Raw genomic sequence first — 22,590 nt, 5'->3', positions numbered from 1 at the left:
GAGCTAAACTTTTATTTAAACAAACTTGTCTCAAAATTATTCATCCTTGCCCGCAAGGGTGGAGCCGTGGAGTCTAGGAGTAAAATCTTGTGAAGTATTTTTAGCCTGAATTCATGCATAATAGACTTCGAACCTGTCATCCTCGGGTGACTTATCTGGTAGGTTTGCAGGCTATCACGTATACCCGAATTGCCAACTTAGCTAAACATTAGGATTAGAACAATTAGTAGTCCCCGAGTTGATGGTTTTTAGCCTCCCTTTTCAATCCAAATGACAAGTACGATCCCTCCCTTTCATCCAAATTTTCTCATCATGTTTAAATTTTTCGCATGCATTTAGTTGATAATTCATTTAGTTGCATCATATAGGATTGCATTAGATTTCAATTTTGTAATATATTGTCACATTTAGTAATTGCATTCACTTAGCATAACTTGCATTGTTATTTAAATTTTGCATATAGAATAGAGCATGCATTGCATTTTCAAAGTAAAAAAAAAACAACTAAAAATTGAAAAACAACAAAAACACCAAAAACATGTTATTTTATTTCACTAAATTGCCCTCCCATGTCTATAAATAAGTGTGGGGAGGGCCTAAAAAAAAAACAAAAACATGCTTTTAATTTGAATTCCCTCCACACATTTATTTCCATTTGGAAATCATGTAAATAAATAAGTGTGGGGAGGGAATTCTTACATCAAAAATCAACAAAAATATGTCTTTTTAATTTTTCAACAACAAAAATCACAAAAACATGTTATTTTCATTTCAAAAATTAAAAATACAAAAATATGTTTCTTCCTTTTTCTTATTCACTCTCTATGCTTTTGTCCATTGAGGACAATGTACATTTCAAGTGTGGGGAGGGAAATATCCACTTTGTGAATATTGTTTATATTTGTTCATATCATTATATGTTTGTAAATTTAAGAAAATTTAAGAAAATGCCTAAAAATTGAAAAATTTCTGAAAAATTCAAAAAAATTTTGCATTGTATATATATGTTTTGTCTAACCTTTGGCAAGGCGCATTTACCACTTGAGGCAAAAAGGAGCTAGAAGACCGCTTGGTATAATCCTTCCTATCTCTCACTCCTTTTACTATTCTTTCTTCTTGGTATCTTGATATTTTGAAGGAGAACGGGAATTTTTGTTGCCTTGGGTGTCTCCTTGGGAGACCGTTTGGATTTGTTGGTGTTGATGTGCTGCTAGGTTTAGCCAAATTGTTGCACGTTTCATTTCATGTTTGTTTAAATTTCCGCATGCATTTGTTCACATGTATATACTTGTTGCATTTCTTTCTTTTTGCATTGAGTTTGTAAATAAATTTTTGAGAAAGAACATGGTCAAGGAAGGGAACCAAGTACCCCCATGATGAGCTTATGTGCCCAATTGTGCCTTTCCCCTCCTCGTGACTCGCACCCGTGGCCTCTTAGTTAGCCGCGGAAGGAGGGCTTGACCAATGAGTTTAGACCGATCTTGTGAGACCTAGGGCCGTAGGCTAGACCTTTGGCTCGACTTAGCTACTCAAAGGTAAGGGTAGAGCCTCCTAGGGTGGGTACATTCATACCCCGCCCTCATCTAGGTTTGAGAGTAGGCCTCCTCGCGAGGCGTGTCACATCACTACGCATAAGTGTGTCGCATCGTCCTTAGACCATGAAATTGCATTACATTTTTGTGCACATGATATGAAGCAAAAATCAGTTTTTATAAACCTCACATAGCCAAATAGCCTTGTTTTCTCCCCTACATCGTTCCCCTTTTTGATTCACCCCCTTTGAGCTTAGCCTTTTCCTTTGGCAAACCCACTTAAAATAGCTACATTCCCATAACCACCCTTCCTTAATCAAGAATTGGTCGGTTTTGTAGTTGTGTTGTAGGAGGTGATTTGGGTCGTGATGGTGGATGACTTGCACGTCCACTTGGGTCGGATTTCGATGTGAATTTGGCATTATATATAAATAAGAGGTTTTGAAAAAGAAATGAAAAACAAAATAGAAAAGTAAAAGAAAAAAAAAAAGTCATGAAAAACAAAAAAAAATGATGAGTCGTGAGTTGTATATATTTGTTTGTTGTCAAGAAAAAGAAAAAGGCAAGCAACACCCCTCCTCATCATTAAATGGGGTAGAAAAAGCCGTTGCTAAATAAAAAGGGGCAAATTGATGTTTTTCCAAAGATGAGTCGGGTCTACACATTTTTTGCATGGCTTGGGAAACCGAGTCGTTGTTACGGTGTAGACGTTACCATTTGTTGAAATAAAAAGAGTTTTATCAAATTTTTCCTACTTGAGTTGGGTTTATGCAATTTTTGCATAGTTTTGGTCATCATTGCTATGTTAGGGCATAGACGTGTCTCATGTGTTGCAATAAGAGATGGGATGTGATGTGTCGACGATTCTTGATTTGAGCCCCACATGTCCAAACGGTGCTTGCACCAATCCCGTTTCGACCTTCTCCTTAGCCCCGTTGTATTCCTTGCTTCATTTTTGTGTGCATTTTATCATTGTTTGCATTTCATTGGACATAGGACGGTTTTACACATTAGATTGCGGGCACGTTTTCGCTAGTCGAGTTAGTTGAGTGATTTTGGTTACTTTTTGTCACAAAAATCACCTTGTTCTTTCATTGAGTGACGAGTGAAAACCGTGAGGATGTCGTTGCCTTGGTCCCCTTAGTCATGGGTCCTTTGGTTGAATCTTGTATCGGTTTTGTAATTCTCGGCGGACTTGCCCTTTCTCCCCTTACCCCGCTCTCGAATCTGTTTCTTGAGCATTGGTCACACAAGGGTTGTTTTTGTCACAATTAGGGGGTTGGCACCTCAATTGGCACTTCTGAGACGGTACTCCCGACCAAGACCGTGTTTAGTTATTTGAAAAATTCGGCCACTTAGATGAGGAAAGTGGATCATTTTGTTAGATGCATTCTACTTGTTGATTACGTGCTTTCATGATGAATGTGTCGAAAGTTTTGTAGCAAGACCCAACTTGCCTTGCAATAGGGCACTCTCCCCTCATGGGTGTCAAATTGTGAGTTGAAGGGGCGTTGAGTGCGCTAATACTCGATCGGCTTAAGTAGTAGTTTAGTTGAGTGACGCTTATATTGTGCATCCACTCTCCATATCTATCATAATAATGCCTTGTACATTTGGTTTAGGGACTTACTCGGGGACGAGTAAGGTTTAAGTGTGGGGAGGTTTGATATACGATTAATTTACTTCTAATTCCCTCCTTCTTTTATGCATACCGACTCATATCGAGTCGGTTTCGGGTGTTTTTCCTTGCGTTTTGTGCCCAATGCCCGTTCTTGTCACTTTGTGCATCCTTTTGCAGGAAACGGCCCAAGTATGGAGGAATCGGGGCAAGAAAGGCACCCCATTGCCTTTACATGAAGAAGAGGTGAAGAAATGAAGAAGAGTGTGTTTTGCTTGAGACCGGGGCCGTGAAATGGCCTAGCCACCGCAAACCACATCCCCAGGAATTACTTTGGAATTTGAAGAAAAGGCTGAAGAGAGTGCTTTGCGCGGGCCGAACCGCCCACCGGTAAAGCACAAAGAATTGGAATTTATAGAAGAATTGGAGGAAAAACAAGCTTGGCCTCGCCGCCGGTAGAAGACCGGCACCGAATGGGGTCAACCGGCATTTCACACACCAAGAGAATAGAAGAAGTCTGAAGAGTGTGTTTTGCTTGCGGCAGGCAAACAAGAATCCAAACCCACCGGCAAAACACGAATGCCAGATGTTTTAATTCTTTGCACGGTTTTGCCGGCAGGAGCACCGGCTGCCGGTGCACCGGCAAAACGCAGCAGCACGAGATTTTGGGCTTTTCCTTCTTTTCTTCCTCTTTTCTTCCTAATCTTGTAAAAGCCTATATATACCCCCTCCTTAAACCCTTTGACACACAACCCTAGATCTGAATTATTTCCCTTTCCAAGTTTCAAACTTTGTTAATTATTTCACTAATCATTCCCTAATTAAGCTAGTTCTTCAATTAATTGGGGTTTGAATTTGGGTTTGTAAGAAGATTGAAGGATTTCCTTCTTTATTATTTCTATTCCAAATTCCTCTTTTGCATTTGTGTTGGTATTAATTCTCTCCCTATTTTAAATTGTTTACACTTTGTTCTTCTTTCATGCTTGTTTGATTGTTTATGTTAAATTGTTGTTGTTGTTTGTTTGTTGTTGTCATTGTTCATCATTGTTCATCTTTTTATTGTTCATCTTTCCTTTGTTTCTCTTTCATTTGGTTCATACTTGGATAGTTGTCCTCAAAGACTTAATCTTTGAGTTGATTTAGTTAAAGATTGCATCTTTAGGTTTAATCACTCTTGTTATTACAACCATTGTTGAATTGTTGCATGTTTAGTAGTAAGATTCACCTTCTCACCATGTTTGTGACCAAAGTTTCCGTCTTTATTGTTTATTTTGCAATTAGGACCATGATTAGTGAGTAGTCTTCCACTAAGGCTCGGTTTGACCCAACATGAGTAATTTCATTAATTGAATTTCATAAAGGCTAATTATTGGGGGAAATTAGTGAGGGTAGTTTAGAGGATTGACTTGGTTTATGGGTTGACTTTTGGGTAGTGTCGACTTACGACCCTTGACCACCAACGAGAGTTGGTTAGGTTGTGAATTGGATACCCGAGATTTGACCCTATTGTTGACCTCGGTTGAGACCGAAAGGGAGAACCGGGGTAGGACACCTCTAAATTAGCGTTTGAAATCGACCCTCGAGAGAGGGAGTGGGATGACCCGGGAATTGATGGGGCTTAATGACCTTCGCAAATATCGGACCACCTTGGGAATAATGCATGTTTTTGGGGTAGTCGGGTATTGAGCTAGGGATTCCGACCTTCGAACCCGAGAGGGGGGTTGGTAGGTAGTACTAGTGTCCTATTTCGAACCCGAGAGGGGGGTCTTAGGCGAATTAGAGTCGTCACCTCCTCACCTAACTACCCTTGTGATTAGCCTAGAGATTTAATTAGGTGGAATTGCGAATTGTTTGGGAAGAACCGAGTCTTAGGCCTTTAATTATTTGATTTGCAACTTATTTCTATCTCTCTCACTTTTTATCATCCCGTTTAATTGCTTTTCTTTCTATTTTGTCTAGTTTAGTTATTGGATAAACAAAATTCCCTTATTACCGACTTAGCTAAACATTAGGATTAGAACAATTAGTAGTCTTCTCAAACTCCTTGTGGGATCGACCCTTAATAGTGTACAACGATAAAATCGTGCACTTGCGAGGTATAGCTTGATACCATCATGCCACCGAAGGTAGCGGGGTTCCCTCATCACCAAAAAAAATAATAATAATAAAAAATCACTCATCCTCGTGATCGACCCTTGGAGCCTACAACTATCTTTGTGCAAGGTGCTATCTTTTCTAAAACCCATCGATGGTGCATACAAACATCACCATGAAAAATGATACAAAGAACCATGTTGGCATGTTGCTTTGCATTTGCTATAGTGACGGAAGATTATGTAGGTGTGAGCCTCGGAGGAGAAATAATATAACTTCTACGTCGTAATCGCATTAAAATTTGATTACGGACTAGTTCGCTTGTGATAAGATTTTAAATCGGTTTTTATCTATTTTGTCTTTGAAGTTGTGTCACTCTCGATTATTACAAATTTATGATCAACTTTGTTGAAACAGACAATTTCAATTAGATTATTAGTTCTACAAAATAAAACCAGTTAGTCATCAATCATCATCCAGCCAAACAAGGTAATCCATCCCCTATTTACTAAATGAATAGGCGAAACTCCAACTTTTCCCGCCTAAAACATATTTCCTAGATTATTACTTGATATTTTTAGCATATACTATTGGTGTGGACATGATAAGTTATAAATGGATATAATCTTTTGTATTTAAATATTTATAATATTTAATATTTCACATTTTGCACAAATTTATCTCCGATCTTTTTAGGATAAGGAAATTCTTTTTTTAAACAACTTATTGATATAAATTTATTAACTTTTTATGATAAGAAGTTGCGGCTAAAAAAATATGGAATTAGTAAATATTTGTTAAAATTCATTGACTTTTTATGATAAAAATTTGTAGCTAAAAAATATGTTATTAGTAATTTTTTGTAAATTAACATCATTAATTTCTCGGTAAAAATAACAAAAAAAGAATTCAAAAAAAAAAATACTCATTTTATTAATTCTTACGATTTAAATTTTGATTTATTTCTCTAATCAAAATACATTAAGGAGAAACATGAAAAATAAGTGAATTGTCAATATAAATTCTATAAATAATACACTAAAAAAGTAAAACTCTATAAATACCGTGCATATATTACACGGGGTCTATATTAGTAACTCTATAAATACCGCGCATTTATTGCGCGGGATCTAAACTAGTTATTCATTACACAAATAATAAATAGTACAAATGTACCATACAACATTTTACATCAAACACCCCGACTCGGATCCCAAATCCAACCATTTAAGTGTGATAAATATAATTTTGGAAGAAAAACCCAAACCAAAGACGATTATTAACCTCAGAAACATCGGTACAATTAATAATCTGGTTAGCATCTAAAGACTCTAATATTTCTCCAAGATGATTAATTTTAATTTTAGACGTACGTAGTAATGCCACCCAAAAATCACCTTTTGCATCTCTATTTATATTATCTGGTCCTCCATTATATTTAAGCACTTCATAAGTCCCAGCTTTATAACCAGTTAGCCAATACTTGAGAATTTGAGAAGTTCCACTTTCACCTACAAGAACAAAATCATTCTTCTTGCTTAATGCAACTCCGTTAGCAAAAGATAGATTTCTAAGCAAGACGGTCACGTCTCCGGTCTCCATGTCGTATTTCATAAACCTCCCACTGTGATCGCCAGCTTCAGTTAATTCTTTGAGTTCCCTGTAAAGTACGTTTCAGTAGATCTTTTGTGAGACCGTCTGATGGAAGTATTGAGCTTGTAAAACTATTGTATACAATTATACTTGATACTTTTTTTTTAAAAAAAAAAAATCAATTAAAAATTTAGACGAGTTTTTTCGTTTTTAAGTTTAAGACAGGTAAATTAAAAGGAATTACCATAGATGGAAGGCGGAGCTACTCTCAGAAAAATAGATGAGTTTGTTGTCAGAGTCGATATCGAAGGCATTTACGAGAGCGAATGGAATTCCTTCAGCAATAGTAGCAAGTGATGTAGCAACACCACCATTACATCCAACCTTCATTAATCCAAAACTGGAATCAGCTATATATAACTCACATGTTTTCATATCGAACCTTAACCCGAGTGGCCTTCCACATTCTTTTTCCATAGGCGAGTTAAAAATTCCATCACATGATTCCGACCTACATAAATAAAATTACATCAAACTTATATTAAGATTTAAATTTAGATCCTGTAATAAAATTTACATTTACCATAAGTTGACTTTTATGTCATGAGCACATTTTATCATAATACAGTTACATAGGAGAGTTACGGAAAGAAAAAAAATACCTATTTGGAGCTGTAACTGCAAATAGAGTCCAACTAATATGTTCTCCTTGCCACTTGAGTATCCGACCATCGGAAATACCAACGTAAGGACCTTCACCTTTACAATCAAAGGCTATGGCCTCAGGTCCGTTTTGATTTGTACGTAATGGTATTTTAACATATGTGTTTGAGTCGTCGGACACGCTGACCAATTCATAAGACGACGTTAAAAATACGAACAAAAGGATCGACACTATGTATTGAAATGTTGCCATGGCTAGCAAACTAGTGAATTAAGGAGGGAAAGAAAGAGAAAGACAAGATTGTTACGTTGAGACTTGAGAATGTTGATTTGTTGCTGCATTATGTCGTGTTATATATATAGAGGAAATTAAAAATAACTCACATTTTAAAATACAGTTTTTTAAAATTACTCTCTTATACAATTTTTTTCTAAAATTACTCATTTAGAATTCTTTTATTAAAAATTGCTTCATAACTAATTTTGGTGACTTGTTCCGTATGTTTTTAAACTTATTCTCCATTGTTATATCTTTTAAAGTATAAATTGTCTATGTTATAATGGAAAAAGTTTATAAACATACCTAATAAGTAACCTAAATAACCAGGTGGTGTTAGTCCAGTGGTAGCCGGGTTAAACCTTGAAGCTTGCAGTAGTGCAGGAGTTGAGAGGTCCCGGGTTCGACTACCAGCTGGGGCGATGATCACTTGGCCACTGCAGCCCCCAAAGGGGGTGGCTTACATGGTCCATGTGGTGGTGCGGAAATGCATGGGCCCGGGGGATTCAACCCCTCGTCATCAAAAAAAAAATAAGTAACCTAAATTGGAGTTTTGAAGCAATCTTTGATAAAAATGCATTTTAAATATATATAAAAGAGTAATTTTAAAGGAGATTTATTTTTAATTTACTTATATATATATACTCCGTAGTATTTTGATTGGGAACGAAGTTGAAAAAAAGAAAAAAAAAAAAATACATGGTAGGTCACGTGAGAAATTTATGATTTATGTTCCCTTCATAAATTCCCTTTCGTTCGCATGTTCCTCAATCCTCACTACTTATTCGAGAAGACTTTCCGACTAATTTTTAATGCTTGTATATATCTAGACGTAGAATCCTATTTACGCAATATAAAACTTTATTGATTATTATCCTTTGATTTTGATATAAAGACTAATTAAAGAGGAGAGAGATAATTACTAAATAACAAATAAAATAAATTGAGTGTGAATGATGATCAAATTGATCATCAGCTTCATTCTTAAAATAGAAATGACAACAATTAACTAATACACCAAAAATAGAATATGATAACAAATAACCAGTACCGAGTGAGTATAAAAAATTACTTTGAGCCATCCAATTGATATTTACTTATTTGTTTAGTACAATTTGATATTTATTTATTAGAGTTGACAATTTCAAGTTTAATACTCCGGTAATTGTGGTAGGAGAAGATAAAATATCAATAAATGCTTTATGAAATATTAAGAAAAGAGTCATTAAATAGAATCCTACAAAATTAAGCATAGTAGATAAGAATTAGTGTAGTTCTTATCATGTCTCTACTGTCTACGATATCAGTTCCTTAAATTAATCTTGTACATATGAGAGACTGGTACCAAATTTCCTTGGGTATGCTATAGGCGACCACTAGCCCGCCCTTACTGTCAAGCCCTTCTCTCAGTTAACCACCCAAGGCCTGTATTGGCCCGCCACCCATCCTAGTCGATTTAGGGCTCATTTTCGAGATCTAAGCCGCACACGGCCAGTGAGTCCGTGACGCTCGCCCAGTTAGAAGGGCCAGTAAAGTAAAGGGCCTCGTCAGCCTCAGGCTGAGGCTCTGGTTCGTGATGACATAAATTTGACGAGCCGGAAAAATAAGCTTGATGCAATGCTGTAATATCATCAGTCTAGGAGAAGAATGTAACACTGCACTAATACATAAATTTAACCCATAACATAATCACGTAGATAGATTAAATAAGTCAACATTACAAAAACAGAAACCGAAAGCACATGATTGATCGTCTGACTGATACTAAAAATTACAACAATAACGTTAAAAGTCTTTAATCACAAAATGATTAGGAGTCGGCTGGTAAAAAAACACATGCGATATAGTTTCAATTATAGTAGTCGTCATCGATTTGAGGCATGGAGGCCAACTCAAGAGCCAAGTCACTTTCCAAAACATCATCAAACAAAGATTCGGTAACTCCATGAGTCTTGAGCTTGTCTTCAACGTGTCTCGAAACAATATTGCCATCTTTCCCAACAGCAACGAGGCGACTATAGTGACGCTCTTCTGGGAAAGTCAATTGTTTCTCGACAGACGCTTCAACCGCGGCAGGGGGAGACATAACAAGCCATGGCATCTCATCAACGTTTGAACCCATTCTAAAACGATGATGATGGACGACCCGTTCCACCATTTGTCTATTCCAAAAGCGCTCTGTGTATGTCACAACATACACGGGAACAAACACAATTTCCCAACCCATGGCCTTCATTTTGGGGTAATGCTTCATCAAGAGATTGTAACAGTGTTGGGGGTTAGATAAGTGTGAATCAAGGTACAGAAGCAAGTTCTTGCCTCGAAGCTGCTCAGAATTGAATTCTTCACCATTCTGAAACAGGCCAGTTTTGAATAATGATAAATGAACCGGAGTGAGCGATCTGACAAATTCCAACCTTCGTTTTAGGAGAGCGGTTCGAGTGAAGGGATATTCAGTAATTCCGTTCTTGATTATGATGTCTCTTGCGCGCAGCTCAGCAGATTCACAGTTAGGTGGTATAACGATAAACTTTTCCCCAGGCCAAAGATATCCCTCGCCAAATATACGCCACATCCTGCGGCAAACCTTGCTGTCATAGTCGAAAAGAAACCAGGATTTGATATTGAAAAGCCTCAGTGTCTGATATAGGTCTTCGTAGTATGAGTTTGGTTCATCAAAGAGAGACATGCATACGAGGATTATCTCAAGCTGTTGTTTGTTTGCTAAGCAATAGTCATGGGCGGCCTTAATTTCTTCCATGATACTCCCATCAAAGCAGAGGTACAATCCCACATACTTTGAGGTCAGATCTAGGACCGTAGAGGCTACATCAGTTTCAGCATCAAATCTGCGGAGAACACGATAGGGATCACAAAGCAGAATATCCCCATAAAGGGATAGGTACCGTTGATCCTCGTTAACAATGCGATACGCCAACGCGTACATGGGATCCAACCTGGATCTCAATGCGTGATCTCGGTAAAAAATCTCACCTAAAGTGGTGTCGAGAAAGGGAGGCGTCCACTCAGAACCATGGTAAAGAAAATGTTCAAGGGTATCGTCTTTCTCCAAAATGAGTCCCTTGGGATCCACCAAAATGGCAAGGTTCATGAAACAGGAGCATATATAATCACGCGTATCAGCATCAGAAAAGGGTATAGCAAGACAGGAGAAGGCAGAATAAAAGTGATCAAAAGCCGCCTTTTGATCATAAGTAGCATCGCTTCTCATCTTAACAACCACAACCATCTCAAAAGGATGACCATCTCGAGATAAATGGTCGTACGTTTCTATTATGGCACGACATTCATCAGCGACACGCTCATCACTAAACATAGGCACTGAGAAACAGCAGATGAGGAGGTATTTACCACAGAGAGAATCAAAATCAACATCCTCAACTTGACCATAACAACCTTTTTTAAACCGAACCAAATGGTTGGTCCTACCATTATTTGACAGAAACCGTTTGAAACCGCCCTCCAATTTATTGCCTTTCTTAATCTCAGTTGGTTTCAAAACCTCAAGTGGCAAGCCTAACTCCGACTCTACCTCATTCAATCGCTTGCCTTTCTTATTCTTAATCTTAGTTTGCAAGCCTAACTCCGACTCTACCTCCTTCAAACGCTTGCCTTTCTTATTCCTAATCTTAGTTGGCAAGTCTAACTCCGAGTCTACCTCCTCCTTCAATCGCTTGGCTTTCTTATTCTTAATCTTAGTTGGCAAGTCTAAATTCGAGTCTACCTCCTCCTTCAATCGCTTGCCTTTCTTATTCTTAATCGACAAGCCTAAATTCGAGTCTGACTTAATCGCATCAGAATCATTATTATTATTAGTAGACCCATAAGATTTTTCAATTAGTTCCGTCTCCTCTTTGATACTCCTAGCTGGGTTGTAGTTTTCATTTTTCTTTTCACTAATAATACCAAGGAAGCGTTTACTAGAAGAAGGAAACAACATCCCTAATAATAATCAATTGAAAATAATACTAATTTATAATTATAAATTAAAATTAAAATTGAGATCGAAATCCTCACCTGTCTGCCGTTCCTCCCCAATTCTGCGAATACAGCTTTCCATGACGGCTCTCTTCCTTTTTTTTTTATACCAAGTCTTGCTATAATCCGTCTACAGCAAGAGACGGGTCAAATATCAATTGGTGATATTTTTGGGCCCCATTATGCAAGTTGTTGTTTGTCTTATGCGTAATATGGTATGTTACTTGGTCCGTCTTTAGTTACCGTCAATAATGAAATTGTGTGTTTTTTATATACCCAAATTCTGTAGGGTTCTTTATAACAAATCAGATAGAATCAAGCCCACTGGGCTGCTCAATCTATACTCGGGTATTTCTCAGGACCGATATATCCATTTTTTTTAAAGACGTCTAAAAGATCAATTTTTGGTACCTCATGTTAAAATGACATGCTAATCAAAATACCATTTCGATCACACTCCGCCGTATTTTATCATTTGCGACGGGTATCTCCGTCACAAGCAAGAATTTGTTTTTTAACATGTGTAATGTGTTTGTGTGGTCGGACACGCTGACCAATTCATAAGACGACGTTAAAAATACGAACAAAAGGATCGACACTAAGGAGTCGTTTGGTTCACCATAGGAAGATAGAATTCCCGGGAAGATTAAATTCATGTGAACTTGAAAATCACATGAATTGTGTAAATGTTGTTTGGTTGAATGTAGGAACTTCAATTCATGTGGGAACTCCCACTTACCTAGGGGGGGCTAGGTAAGTGACTTCCTACATTATGTAGGAATTGGAGTTCCATAGGAAGTTCTATTTCCCATGAATTGGGCAACCAAACAAGACTCTATCTAACCACTTCCCATGATTTTCCAATTCCTATGATTTTAAAAGGCAACCAAACAACCCATAAGTGTGTAAATGTTGCCATGGCTAACAAACTAGTGAATTAAGGAGGGAAAGAAAGAAAGACAAGATTGTTAGTTGTTACACGTTGCGGATGCCGGATAATATTGATTTGTTGCTGCATTATATACTCCGTAGTATTTTGATTTGGAACGAAGTTTAAAAAAATAAAAAATACGAGGTAGTCACGTGAGAAATTTATGATTTATGTCCCCTTCATCAATTCCCTTCGTTAGCATGTTCCTCATCGCAAAATCTTATTTCAGACGGGCACTTTTCCCGTCTGAAATAAGACCGATAAAATGTTGTCATTTTTTAAGAAAATGTAAGCAGTGAATCTACAAAATGTTATCACTAAAGGTGTCACTTTTAACCCTGAAAATAGTGGGAAAAATAATGGTAACATGTTATCAGAAAAATACAAACATTTTACTGTCAAATGATAACATGTTATAGGTCTTATTTCAGACCAAAAGCAATGGTCTGAAGCAAGACCCACGGGTTCCTCACTACTTCTTCAAGGAGACTTCCCACAATTTTTTAATGCTAATATACATATGTAGAATCTGATTTACGCAATATGATACTTTCTCTGTTTTGGTCAATTGTTTTTCTTTGGTTTTGACACAAAAACTAAGGAAAAGGAAGGTGGCCAATTACTAAATGACAAGTGAAATAAATTGATTGTCAATGATCAAATTGCTTATTAAGTTCATTTTTAAAATAGAAAAAACAACAATTAACTGATATACCCAACATAAAATATGATAACAAATGACCAGGATAGAGTAAGTATAAAAAATTACTTTGAGTCGTCCAATAATTGATATTTACTTATTTGTTTAGTACAATTTGATATTTATTTATTAAAGTTGACAATTTCAAGTTTAATACTCCGTAATGTGGGGTAGGAGAAGATAAAATATCAATAAATACTTTATGAAATATTAAGAAAAGAGTAATTAAATAGAATCTTTCAAAATTAAGCATATTAGATACAAATTAGTGAAGTTCTTATCATGTCTCTACTATCTAGGATCAATATACGACAGGAAAACCGATATTATGTTAATGATCAAATAAATTTAACAATAAAGTAATTAGTCATCATCCAACCAAACAATCATGGTCATAACTATTCATTACATCAAATAATAGTACCAATGTACCAATAGAACATTACATCAAACAAACAAATGCTTCAATTACCAATAACTTTACAATCCTCAAACAAACCAAAAATGGAAAAAAAAAATCGAACAACTTTGGATCTTTCATTTTATTACGTGTCTAATCTCCTATCCAAAAACCTTTTCACCATAATATGAAAAAGTTACGTGACATGAGACACGACACATAATATACAAAAACTCTGACTCCGATCCCAAATCCAACCATTTAAGTGTGATAAATATAATTTTCGAAGAAAAACCCAAACCAACGACGATTATTAACCTCAGAAACATCGGTACAATTAATAATCTCATTAGCATCTAAACTCTCTAATATTTCTCCAAGATGATTAATTTTGATTTTAGACGTACTTAGTAATGCTACCCAAAAATCACCTTTTGCATCTCTATTTATATTATCTGGTCCTCCATTATATTTAAGCACTTCATGAGTTCCAGCTTTATAACCCTTTAGCCAATATTTAACGATTTGAGAAGCTGTACTTTCTCCAACAAAAACAAAGTCATTATTCTTGCTTAATGCAACTCCGTTAGCAAAAGATAGATTTCTAAGCAAGACGGTTACGGCTCCGGTCTTCATGTCGTATTTCATAAACCTTCCGCTGTGATCGCCAGCTTCAATTGCTTCTCTGAATTGCCTGTAAAATGATAACGGAGTCCATTAAAATATGAACAACCAAATAATTATTCTAATTCATTTGTTTACGTATTTATTCTTTAATAAAAAAAAATGATTACGATTTACGACGTTGAGATTATATTGTAGCAATGTCAACAGTTAAGAAAAATATTTCAATTAGACGTAAACAATCTATTGAATTCAAGGAGTATAAAATTAAAGAGAATTACCATAGATGATATTCGGAGCTACTCTCGGAAAAATAGATAACTTTGTTGTCGGAGTCGATATCTAAGGCATTTACGAGAGCGAATGGTTTCCCTTCAGCAGTTGTAGCAAGTGATGTAGCAACACCACCTTTATGTCCAACCTTCATTAATCCAAAACTTGCATCACCTATATATAAATCACACGATTTCTTATCGAACCTTAACCCGAGTGGTCTGCCACATTCCAGTTCCAAGGGGGAGTGAAAAACACCGTCACACGAATCCGACCTACATACGTAAAATTACATTTAATAAAAGCCAATATTTATATAATGTTGTAGGCTTAGTGAGTCTGTTTTTAACAAAATAAGGTTATATAGGAGATTGCTGAAAACAAAAAGAAGGTACCTATTTGGAGCTGTAACTGCAAATAGAGTCTATTGTATTTAATAGGATTTTAGTAACGGCCACAATCAATTTGGTTGTTAATTATCCTATTTATCACCATATTAATCTACCCATTATGGTGTGACTTAATGGGTGTTTATGGTGCCCTTTGTAACTCCTCTATGTGAGGTGATTATAAATAAGATAAGAGATGTTGTTTGTGCAACTATCATATTCATCTTATTAACACACAACTTATATAATCTCTTAGTTAGTCTACCATCTATGTGACTTGGGATTTGGGGCGTGGATATATTCCGGGACTCTAGTAGCCGCCGGAGGTACGATATATGGTAGTGGGCAGTTAGCGAGCACAACGATCCGATCGCTTCCGCATTAAGGTATGTCCTTATTTTCCTACAGTGGTATCAGAGCAAATGTGTTTTGCTACTCCTATTGTACGTTTTCCATCAAATTTGTTTTGCTACGTACATATTATAACGTGGGATTGTGGTTAGTTCATACTCCTATTTTTTTTTAATGCCCCAATTACCGTCAATTGCTCTCACTTACATATGATTAGTTCATATCAAATTGTTTCCATCTTCTGTTAATTGTATTAACTAAGACTATGGGCGAGATGTGTACGATATTGATCCGTTCAATTTTCGGCTCCCTCAGACTAGTTATTATTTTTGACACATTGAATATTTGACTCCATGGCCTATGTGGCTTATGCGTTTTTGGCATTTGTGTTGAGAAATTGCCAATTGATCCATGACAATCATTCGCCATATTTCAGACGACCTTGTGTGGGTTGTTGCCGTTTTTTGTCCGAGAAAATGACGTTTTTTCGGTGCGGCAATGACGAGTGAAAGTCACGGGCCTCTAGGGATGACGCCTTGTGGGCCTGACGCATTCCCATACTTTCGATCTCTATGTGGGATTCGTAAAGACGCCAGTAACAGACTCGGGCAACGGTGGTTGTGTGTCACTCGCCTGAGACTTGTCCGCTTTGGGGCGGCAATGTGTGTGTCACTTGCCTGAGACTTGTCCGCTTTGGAGATCGTTATTCGCTTACGATGGTTTTGGACCTATCTGAGCAATGACGATAGTTGTGTAGAGCACAAATGAGTTTTGTGACACACGGTATAGTTCTCCCAACGAACCTCTCTTCCCATGGTTGTTTATCACTGTATGATTTCTTCTTTTTTGTGTGAAAAGAGGAAGTAAAGGGAGGAGGGGAGTTATGTTAGTAGTCAGGAAATCAGAAACGGCAGAGTAGTTTTTAAAAGGGATTAAATACAGTGTTTCTTTTTTAAAGTTCTTTTTGGATTTGTTCCATTAAGACCTTATTGCATCTTCTTGTTTTGGACCGTATATGTGTTTTTTGTGAGCAAGTAGGTCCAGTTTCATGCTATTGTTATCTCGCTAATTAGTTTAGCAAGTTCTATAAGTATATGATATGTTTCGCATACGATTTTGTATGATCTATATAAATGTGTTTTATATATATTTAAATGTGTGTGGACCGTATAAATTTGTTTTATATTGAATTTATTCCATAGTATAAACACATATCTTTGTGATATTATGAAGTACGAGTACCAATGTGTTTGGTTAAAAGTACGATTATATGAATATGTTTCATATGAAAATAAGCGTGAGCCATATAAATTTGTTTTATATGCATAATTAAATTTTCTTAGTAAAGTTAATTATATCCAATAATTTATGAGTATGTCTCATCAGTTTATTTTACGCGTAAATGATAAATATCTGAGTGATATTTTACAAGTTACGTAAATTTATTCTTGTATGTCAATTTTAAATGTCTTAGTGACATTTTGCTTTGAGAAGTTTGGCTAGCAAAATTCATGAGTATGAGAAATACTAATTTTCGGCTCCGTGTTCGATTTGTATATGCTACTCATAATTATGTGGTATATCGTATTTTACAAGATAGAGTTAAAATTTACGATTTCGTTTCATTTATTTTGTCTTGTGAAAATTGTGTAATTTTGTATTACATAAAAAAAAAATCTTATTGACATTTGTTGTTCATGAGATTTTATAACTTACATACAATGTGTATATCTTTGTGATATAATAGTTATCGTAAATTTGTTTTACGAAAAGATTTATATCTTTGTGATATACTTGGACATGTAAATTCGTTTTACATCTAAGACCCCGTTATATCTTAGTGATATGTGATATCATGTAAATTTGGTTTTTACATGAGAGATGAGTAATTTGAATACATATTAGTTGCCTATCAATAAATAACTCATTAAAACTATCATATGTGTTATGGTCAAGTTTTAATTAATTTTAACGATGTGCAAATTTGTTTTGCATAGTATTTGTCTAATATCAAAGTGATATTATTATACATGCTAATTTGTTTAGCGGTATTTGTAAGGGTGAATGGCTAATTTGTTTAGTTGTTTATTAAAGATTAATGATTTTGTTTCGTTTAATCTTAAGAGTTAATTAAATTGTTGAAATTTCTCGTTTATGGCGTTTGTGATGATTATGAGCTTAGCGAAATTTTCGAACGAACAATATAAATGAAGGGATTTTGATAATTTAATTTGAAAATGTGCCTTAATCCATATACTTGTGTATGACAACAAGTGTTTTTGGTGATTTGTTCACCATAGTGAAGCGGTTTGAACTTTGATCACTAGAGTGATAAGATTTAGTATCTTATTAAAATCACGGTTTGAGAAATTGTGATCACTATTATATGATCGAGGTTAAATATCTTTCTAATGAGTAGGATAATGAGAATTTGTTTTTTCTTTACCAGTATTTGTTCAAATATAGTAAACTTTATGCATGCAAAATTGTGTTCTTTTGTATGTAGACCTATTAACTAGTTTTGAGACATTATGTCTTACAGCTTGTGTAGCGTGAGACTAATGTGTAAGTCAGATTCTTTTTGACGTAGGGTACAAGATTGTGTGTCTTGACCCGGAGTATTTGAGGATTGTCACCGTGTTTTATTTATCTTATGTGAAATGATTTTTAAACACGCGATTGACTGACATAAGAGTTTATTTTTCCCATGGCGATTTGTTTGCCATCCGATTCTGGGATTAGAAAAAATAGAAAACTCTTAATGGGTCATAGTCAATACACTCAATCCTTCGTAAAAGTCTCAAAATTTATCGAGACGGAAAAAGAGTGCCTTTTGGCGCGAATGTCTCTCGATATGATTGTTAATGGTTTAAGTTTTTTCTTACTATGAGTACAAATATGTGGTATTGTTTAATATGTCGGACTTAGTGTCGGCAAGAGAATAGTATAGAGATACAATAAATTTGGTTCATGTTAGTTTCGAGCCAAATGACATCCTTCTCTATCAATTAGAGTTATATGTTTCTTTCTTGCATCTGCTGCTAATTCTTGTCCTTTGTGGATTTAGAAACGGAGCGAGAATTTTTTATAACTCGTTGTTTAATCCATTGTTTGTCGATGGATAATTCAAAGAGGCTTTGTGCTACTTTGATTTGTTAAGTCTCTACGCGCGCTTGGAGTGCGTGGTTATTTTTCAATAATTAGTTTATTGAAAATTACGGATTCTACTTATTAAACCTCTTGTTAATAGTTCGTTATGGCTATGTGTTTGGCCATAATATATATGTTCACCGCGTTATTTTTTAATTTGATTCATCTCTTTTGATTACATTTTCATGTATGTTCATTGTCTCTAACTTTTATATTTCAATCTATTTTTATTTTTAATTGTGGGTAGTTAAATGTTAAGAAGCATCATGAGACCGTTATTTTTCCTCTTTTATTTTTGAGATGATTCACGCAATGGGTTTTGTATCCATTATTTTGTCATTTTATAAAGTGTTTGATATGTTCAAGCAGTTTATGATAAAAGTGAAAAATCGTCTTTGAACTTAGAGTCAGAACTCTTAGTAAATATGTTGGTTGTGAATAACTATTTGATATGTTCAAAGTGTAAATGAGGAAAAATATGTGCGTAGATCTTATAATTCCTAATTGATAAGACAAGAAATTGTTTTAGTTGAGGAATTGTACATCACTTGACATGGTTAAGTGAAGTCTAACGCTGATCAATAAGTTCTCCTTCCTTTGGTTTAGAGGAGGATTTCTTAAATATGTTTTAAGGAAATTTTGCTCGTTCTAAATAAGTTTAAGGTAATAGATTGATCATTAATGCTTTAACATTTGTCAAACTTTGTGTTTACGAGACCCACAATATGTATTCACTTGGATGTGTTTCTAAGTGTTGGCGAAGGCTAGTAGACTTATGTATTGTATTCGTTATAATACAGAACTATCTATTGGTGAGTGGGAGAATTTTTTGTGAACCCCGTTGAGACACCAAGAATAGTTTAACTTCTCTCTATGTTTTGGATAGTGGGAGTATTTTCAAGATCCAAGGTAAAGATGAGAGTTTGTCTACTAATGAGCAAATATTAACTTATGTGTCAAGTTATAAGGATTAACATAAGGTCGATCCTTAAGGTGTTTTGCTCATTATGGAGGATAGTGGGAGTTGTTCATTCTATTCGTTTTTTGAACCACTTTTAGTAAGTGGGAGCTATCACTTTTAGTAAGTGAGTTTTTTCGCCAAGTAATAAAGAATGGATTGTTATTATGAGAGCATATAGACATTGTGACAATGTGTTTATGATAGTAAGGTTTAAGACTATTATGAGGTATGTTCTCAATTCGGATTTGTTCCGATTTTCTTCTAAATTTTGGTCATCTATTTGGTTTTTGTTTTCAAATGGATGTAAAGACTATTTTCTCATATCAAGCTGCTCGAGAAAAGCCTATATATGCATAGATTGATCAGTTGAGTTTGTCTCAAATGATTAAGATGATAAATCTTTGTGTACTTCAAGCTTCTTCATATGTTGAATGATCTATATTTATTTCTAATTTCATAAATCATTTGTGTGATGATTTAACTGGAATGGTAAACTATTTTTGGTTATGTCAAAATTATATAGGAGAATGAGTTTCTCTTTGTTAATGGGTGACATATTGGTATTTAGAAGAAAAATAAAGTTTTTATGTCTAAACCTATGCTCAAAAGTAAGAAACGATTAAGTATTGTTTCTTATTCGGGTGTAGTTGGCATTTTGATGTGTACCTTGTTTAGTACATGGTTGAACGTCAATTTGTGATTGGTAAGTATTTGTTACCTAATCAATCCTCTACACGTACAATGATATGTAATCAAATGATTTTCACTTTTACCTTTGTGGTAAGAGTAAATTAGTTCTTGTGTGGGACTAAGAGTTGTCATCAAGTAAGATTAACTAACAAGAAGGTTGGCGCATTATTTTATAAGATGTGTTCTTAATTAGTTCATGTGTCGAGCTAATTGTGCGAAAGAGTCAACTTAAGTTTTAATCTTATTGAGTTGTGGATGTGTTTTATGATGGACATTTTTGGATAAAGATTTTATATCTTTTGGAAATGTTCATATGCATTTGTTGCATGATGAGGCACAAAAGATATCACCAAGCTTTTAGATTGCCTAATCACACGGGTAATCGCCTTGACACTTGTGTAGTGGGCAAGATGAGACCGAGTCACGTTAACACTTAGTGAGTGTTAGATAAAGATTATCTTTGTACATGAGTTGTATGGGAAAGATATTGACTCGTTATATAGTCACCTTAGTAAGTCTAAGATGAGACTTTTGTAGTCGAAGTATGAGAAGACACCCTATTTTCATACTAAAGTTTTTAACCGAATCACAAGTGTCGGATTGGATATTGTGTATATCAATCTAGTGGCTTGGGTTAGATACTTGAGTAGTATCTAGACTTATGATTCGCACGACATAGAAGCGTGATATGCCCATCGTAGTGGGAGCTATGTTGTGACACATATATCATACTATGTGTGTTAGTAAGTCGACCGTTAGGAGTGACAAATGATTCCCTACTTTGTCATTGTGTGATCCTATGGACTGTGTTGTCCAACTTTGTTCGATTCCCTTTGACTTGGAGCTATGATATGAAGTTAATTCTTGATGTTGCTACTTTAATATGAATTCTAAGGACCTAAAAGATTAAGGTTCAACGAATCATGTTAGGAAAGCAGTTAAGTTGAGATGGATTATTATTAGTGTCTAAGGAATGATCAATTCAACTTCACCATAATTTCCTGGCCAGGGGTTATATTGTGTATATAACTAATATGATTATGATAGCATATGGGGACTATGTATGCTAACGGTGATGTTTGAATGATTTGGGGCGTTGATAATGTGAAAGTGTTATGTTAGTTTGATGGTAACTTAATATAACGCTACTTTGTTACTTTATGGTCGCACACCCCATTTCCCGTATGAAACATAAGAGATTGTTTATGTTGGAGTTGTGTTGTCATAAACTTGGTTGTGTGACCAAGTGGGAGTATTGTCTTGGCTTTGTGACCAAGTAAGAGTATTGCTTAGGTTTTGTGACTAAGCATCAATGCTACCATGGCTTGAGTGGCCGAGTGGGAGTATTGTATTTAATAGGATTTTAGTAACGGCCACAATCAATTTGGTTGTTAATTATCCTATTTATCACCATATTAATCTACCCATTATGGTGTGACTTAATGGGTGTTTATGGTGCCCTTTGTAACTCCTCTATGTGAGGTGATTATAAATAAGATAAGAGATGTTGTTTGTGCAACTATCATATTCATCTTATTAACACACAACTTATATAATCTCTTAGTTAGTCTACCATCTATGTGACTTGGGATTTGGGGCGTGGATATATTCCGGGACTCTAGTAGCCGCCGGAGGTACGATATATGGTAGTGGGCAGTTAGCGAGCACAACGATCCGATCGCTTCCGCATTAAAGTATGTCCTTATTTTCCTACAGAGTCCAACCAATATAGTCTCCTTGCCACTTGAGAATCCGACCATCGGAAATACCAACATAAGGACCTTCACCTTTACAATCGAAGGCTATGGCCTCGGGTCCGGTTTGATTTGCACCCAATGGTATTTTAACATATGTGTTTGTGTCGCCGGAGACTTTGACGAATTCATAAGACGACATTAAAAATATGAACAAAGGGATGAACATTATGTGTGTCGATGTTGCCATGACTACCAAACTAGTAAATTTAGGAGGGAAGAAAGAAAGATAAGATTATTACGTTGAGGATATTGATTGGTTGCTTCATTATGTTTATATAGTATTTTGATTTTGGAAATGAAGAAAGAAGAGGTTGTCACGTTGAGGAAATTCATTTTAGTACTTGAGTTATGTCCCCTTCATATGTTCTCTTCTTGCTAATATTCATCCACAAATTCTCATTTCAGACGGTCTTAACGTAAAACGAGAAAAATACCAACATTTTATTATATAAAACAGACTATTTAAGGATAACAGTAGGTCTCATGAGAGGTCTCCCACTAATTTAGTGGAAGACATAATAAGGAAAAAAAATTCAGTGGGTCTCTCAACTCATCATGTGAAAGATCTCTCAATAACGTTATTGAGAG

The 22,590-nt window shown here is 35.5% G+C and overlaps 2 protein-coding genes across 2 annotated transcripts; both read right to left on the bottom strand.

The window, feature by feature from the left end:
• Window positions 1-6,366: 6,366 nt before the first annotated feature.
• On the bottom strand, window positions 6,367-8,095 carry LOC141620664 (protein STRICTOSIDINE SYNTHASE-LIKE 10-like). Its single transcript, XM_074437498.1, has 3 exons — window positions 7,500-8,095; window positions 7,082-7,348; window positions 6,367-6,904 (listed from the first exon to the last, which is right to left on the bottom strand). The coding sequence occupies exons 1-3, from the start codon at window positions 7,751-7,753 to the stop codon at window positions 6,472-6,474; spliced, it is 954 nt and encodes a 317-aa protein (XP_074293599.1). The 5' UTR covers window positions 7,754-8,095; the 3' UTR covers window positions 6,367-6,471.
• A 5,955-nt stretch (window positions 8,096-14,050) lies between these two features.
• Window positions 14,051-22,156, bottom strand: LOC141620594 (protein STRICTOSIDINE SYNTHASE-LIKE 10-like). The gene is made up of 4 exons (XM_074437441.1): window positions 21,966-22,156; window positions 15,100-15,129; window positions 14,713-14,925; window positions 14,051-14,501 (listed from the first exon to the last, which is right to left on the bottom strand). The coding sequence occupies exons 1-4, from the start codon at window positions 22,139-22,141 to the stop codon at window positions 14,069-14,071; spliced, it is 852 nt and encodes a 283-aa protein (XP_074293542.1). The 5' UTR covers window positions 22,142-22,156; the 3' UTR covers window positions 14,051-14,068.
• Between the last annotated feature and the right edge of the window lie 434 nt (window positions 22,157-22,590).

The sequence above is a fragment of the Silene latifolia genome, chromosome 1 (genome assembly GCF_048544455.1).
Source record: "Silene latifolia isolate original U9 population chromosome 1, ASM4854445v1, whole genome shotgun sequence".
Taxonomy (NCBI): domain Eukaryota; kingdom Viridiplantae; phylum Streptophyta; class Magnoliopsida; order Caryophyllales; family Caryophyllaceae; genus Silene; species Silene latifolia.
This window is presented reverse-complemented; position numbering and strand designations above follow the sequence as displayed.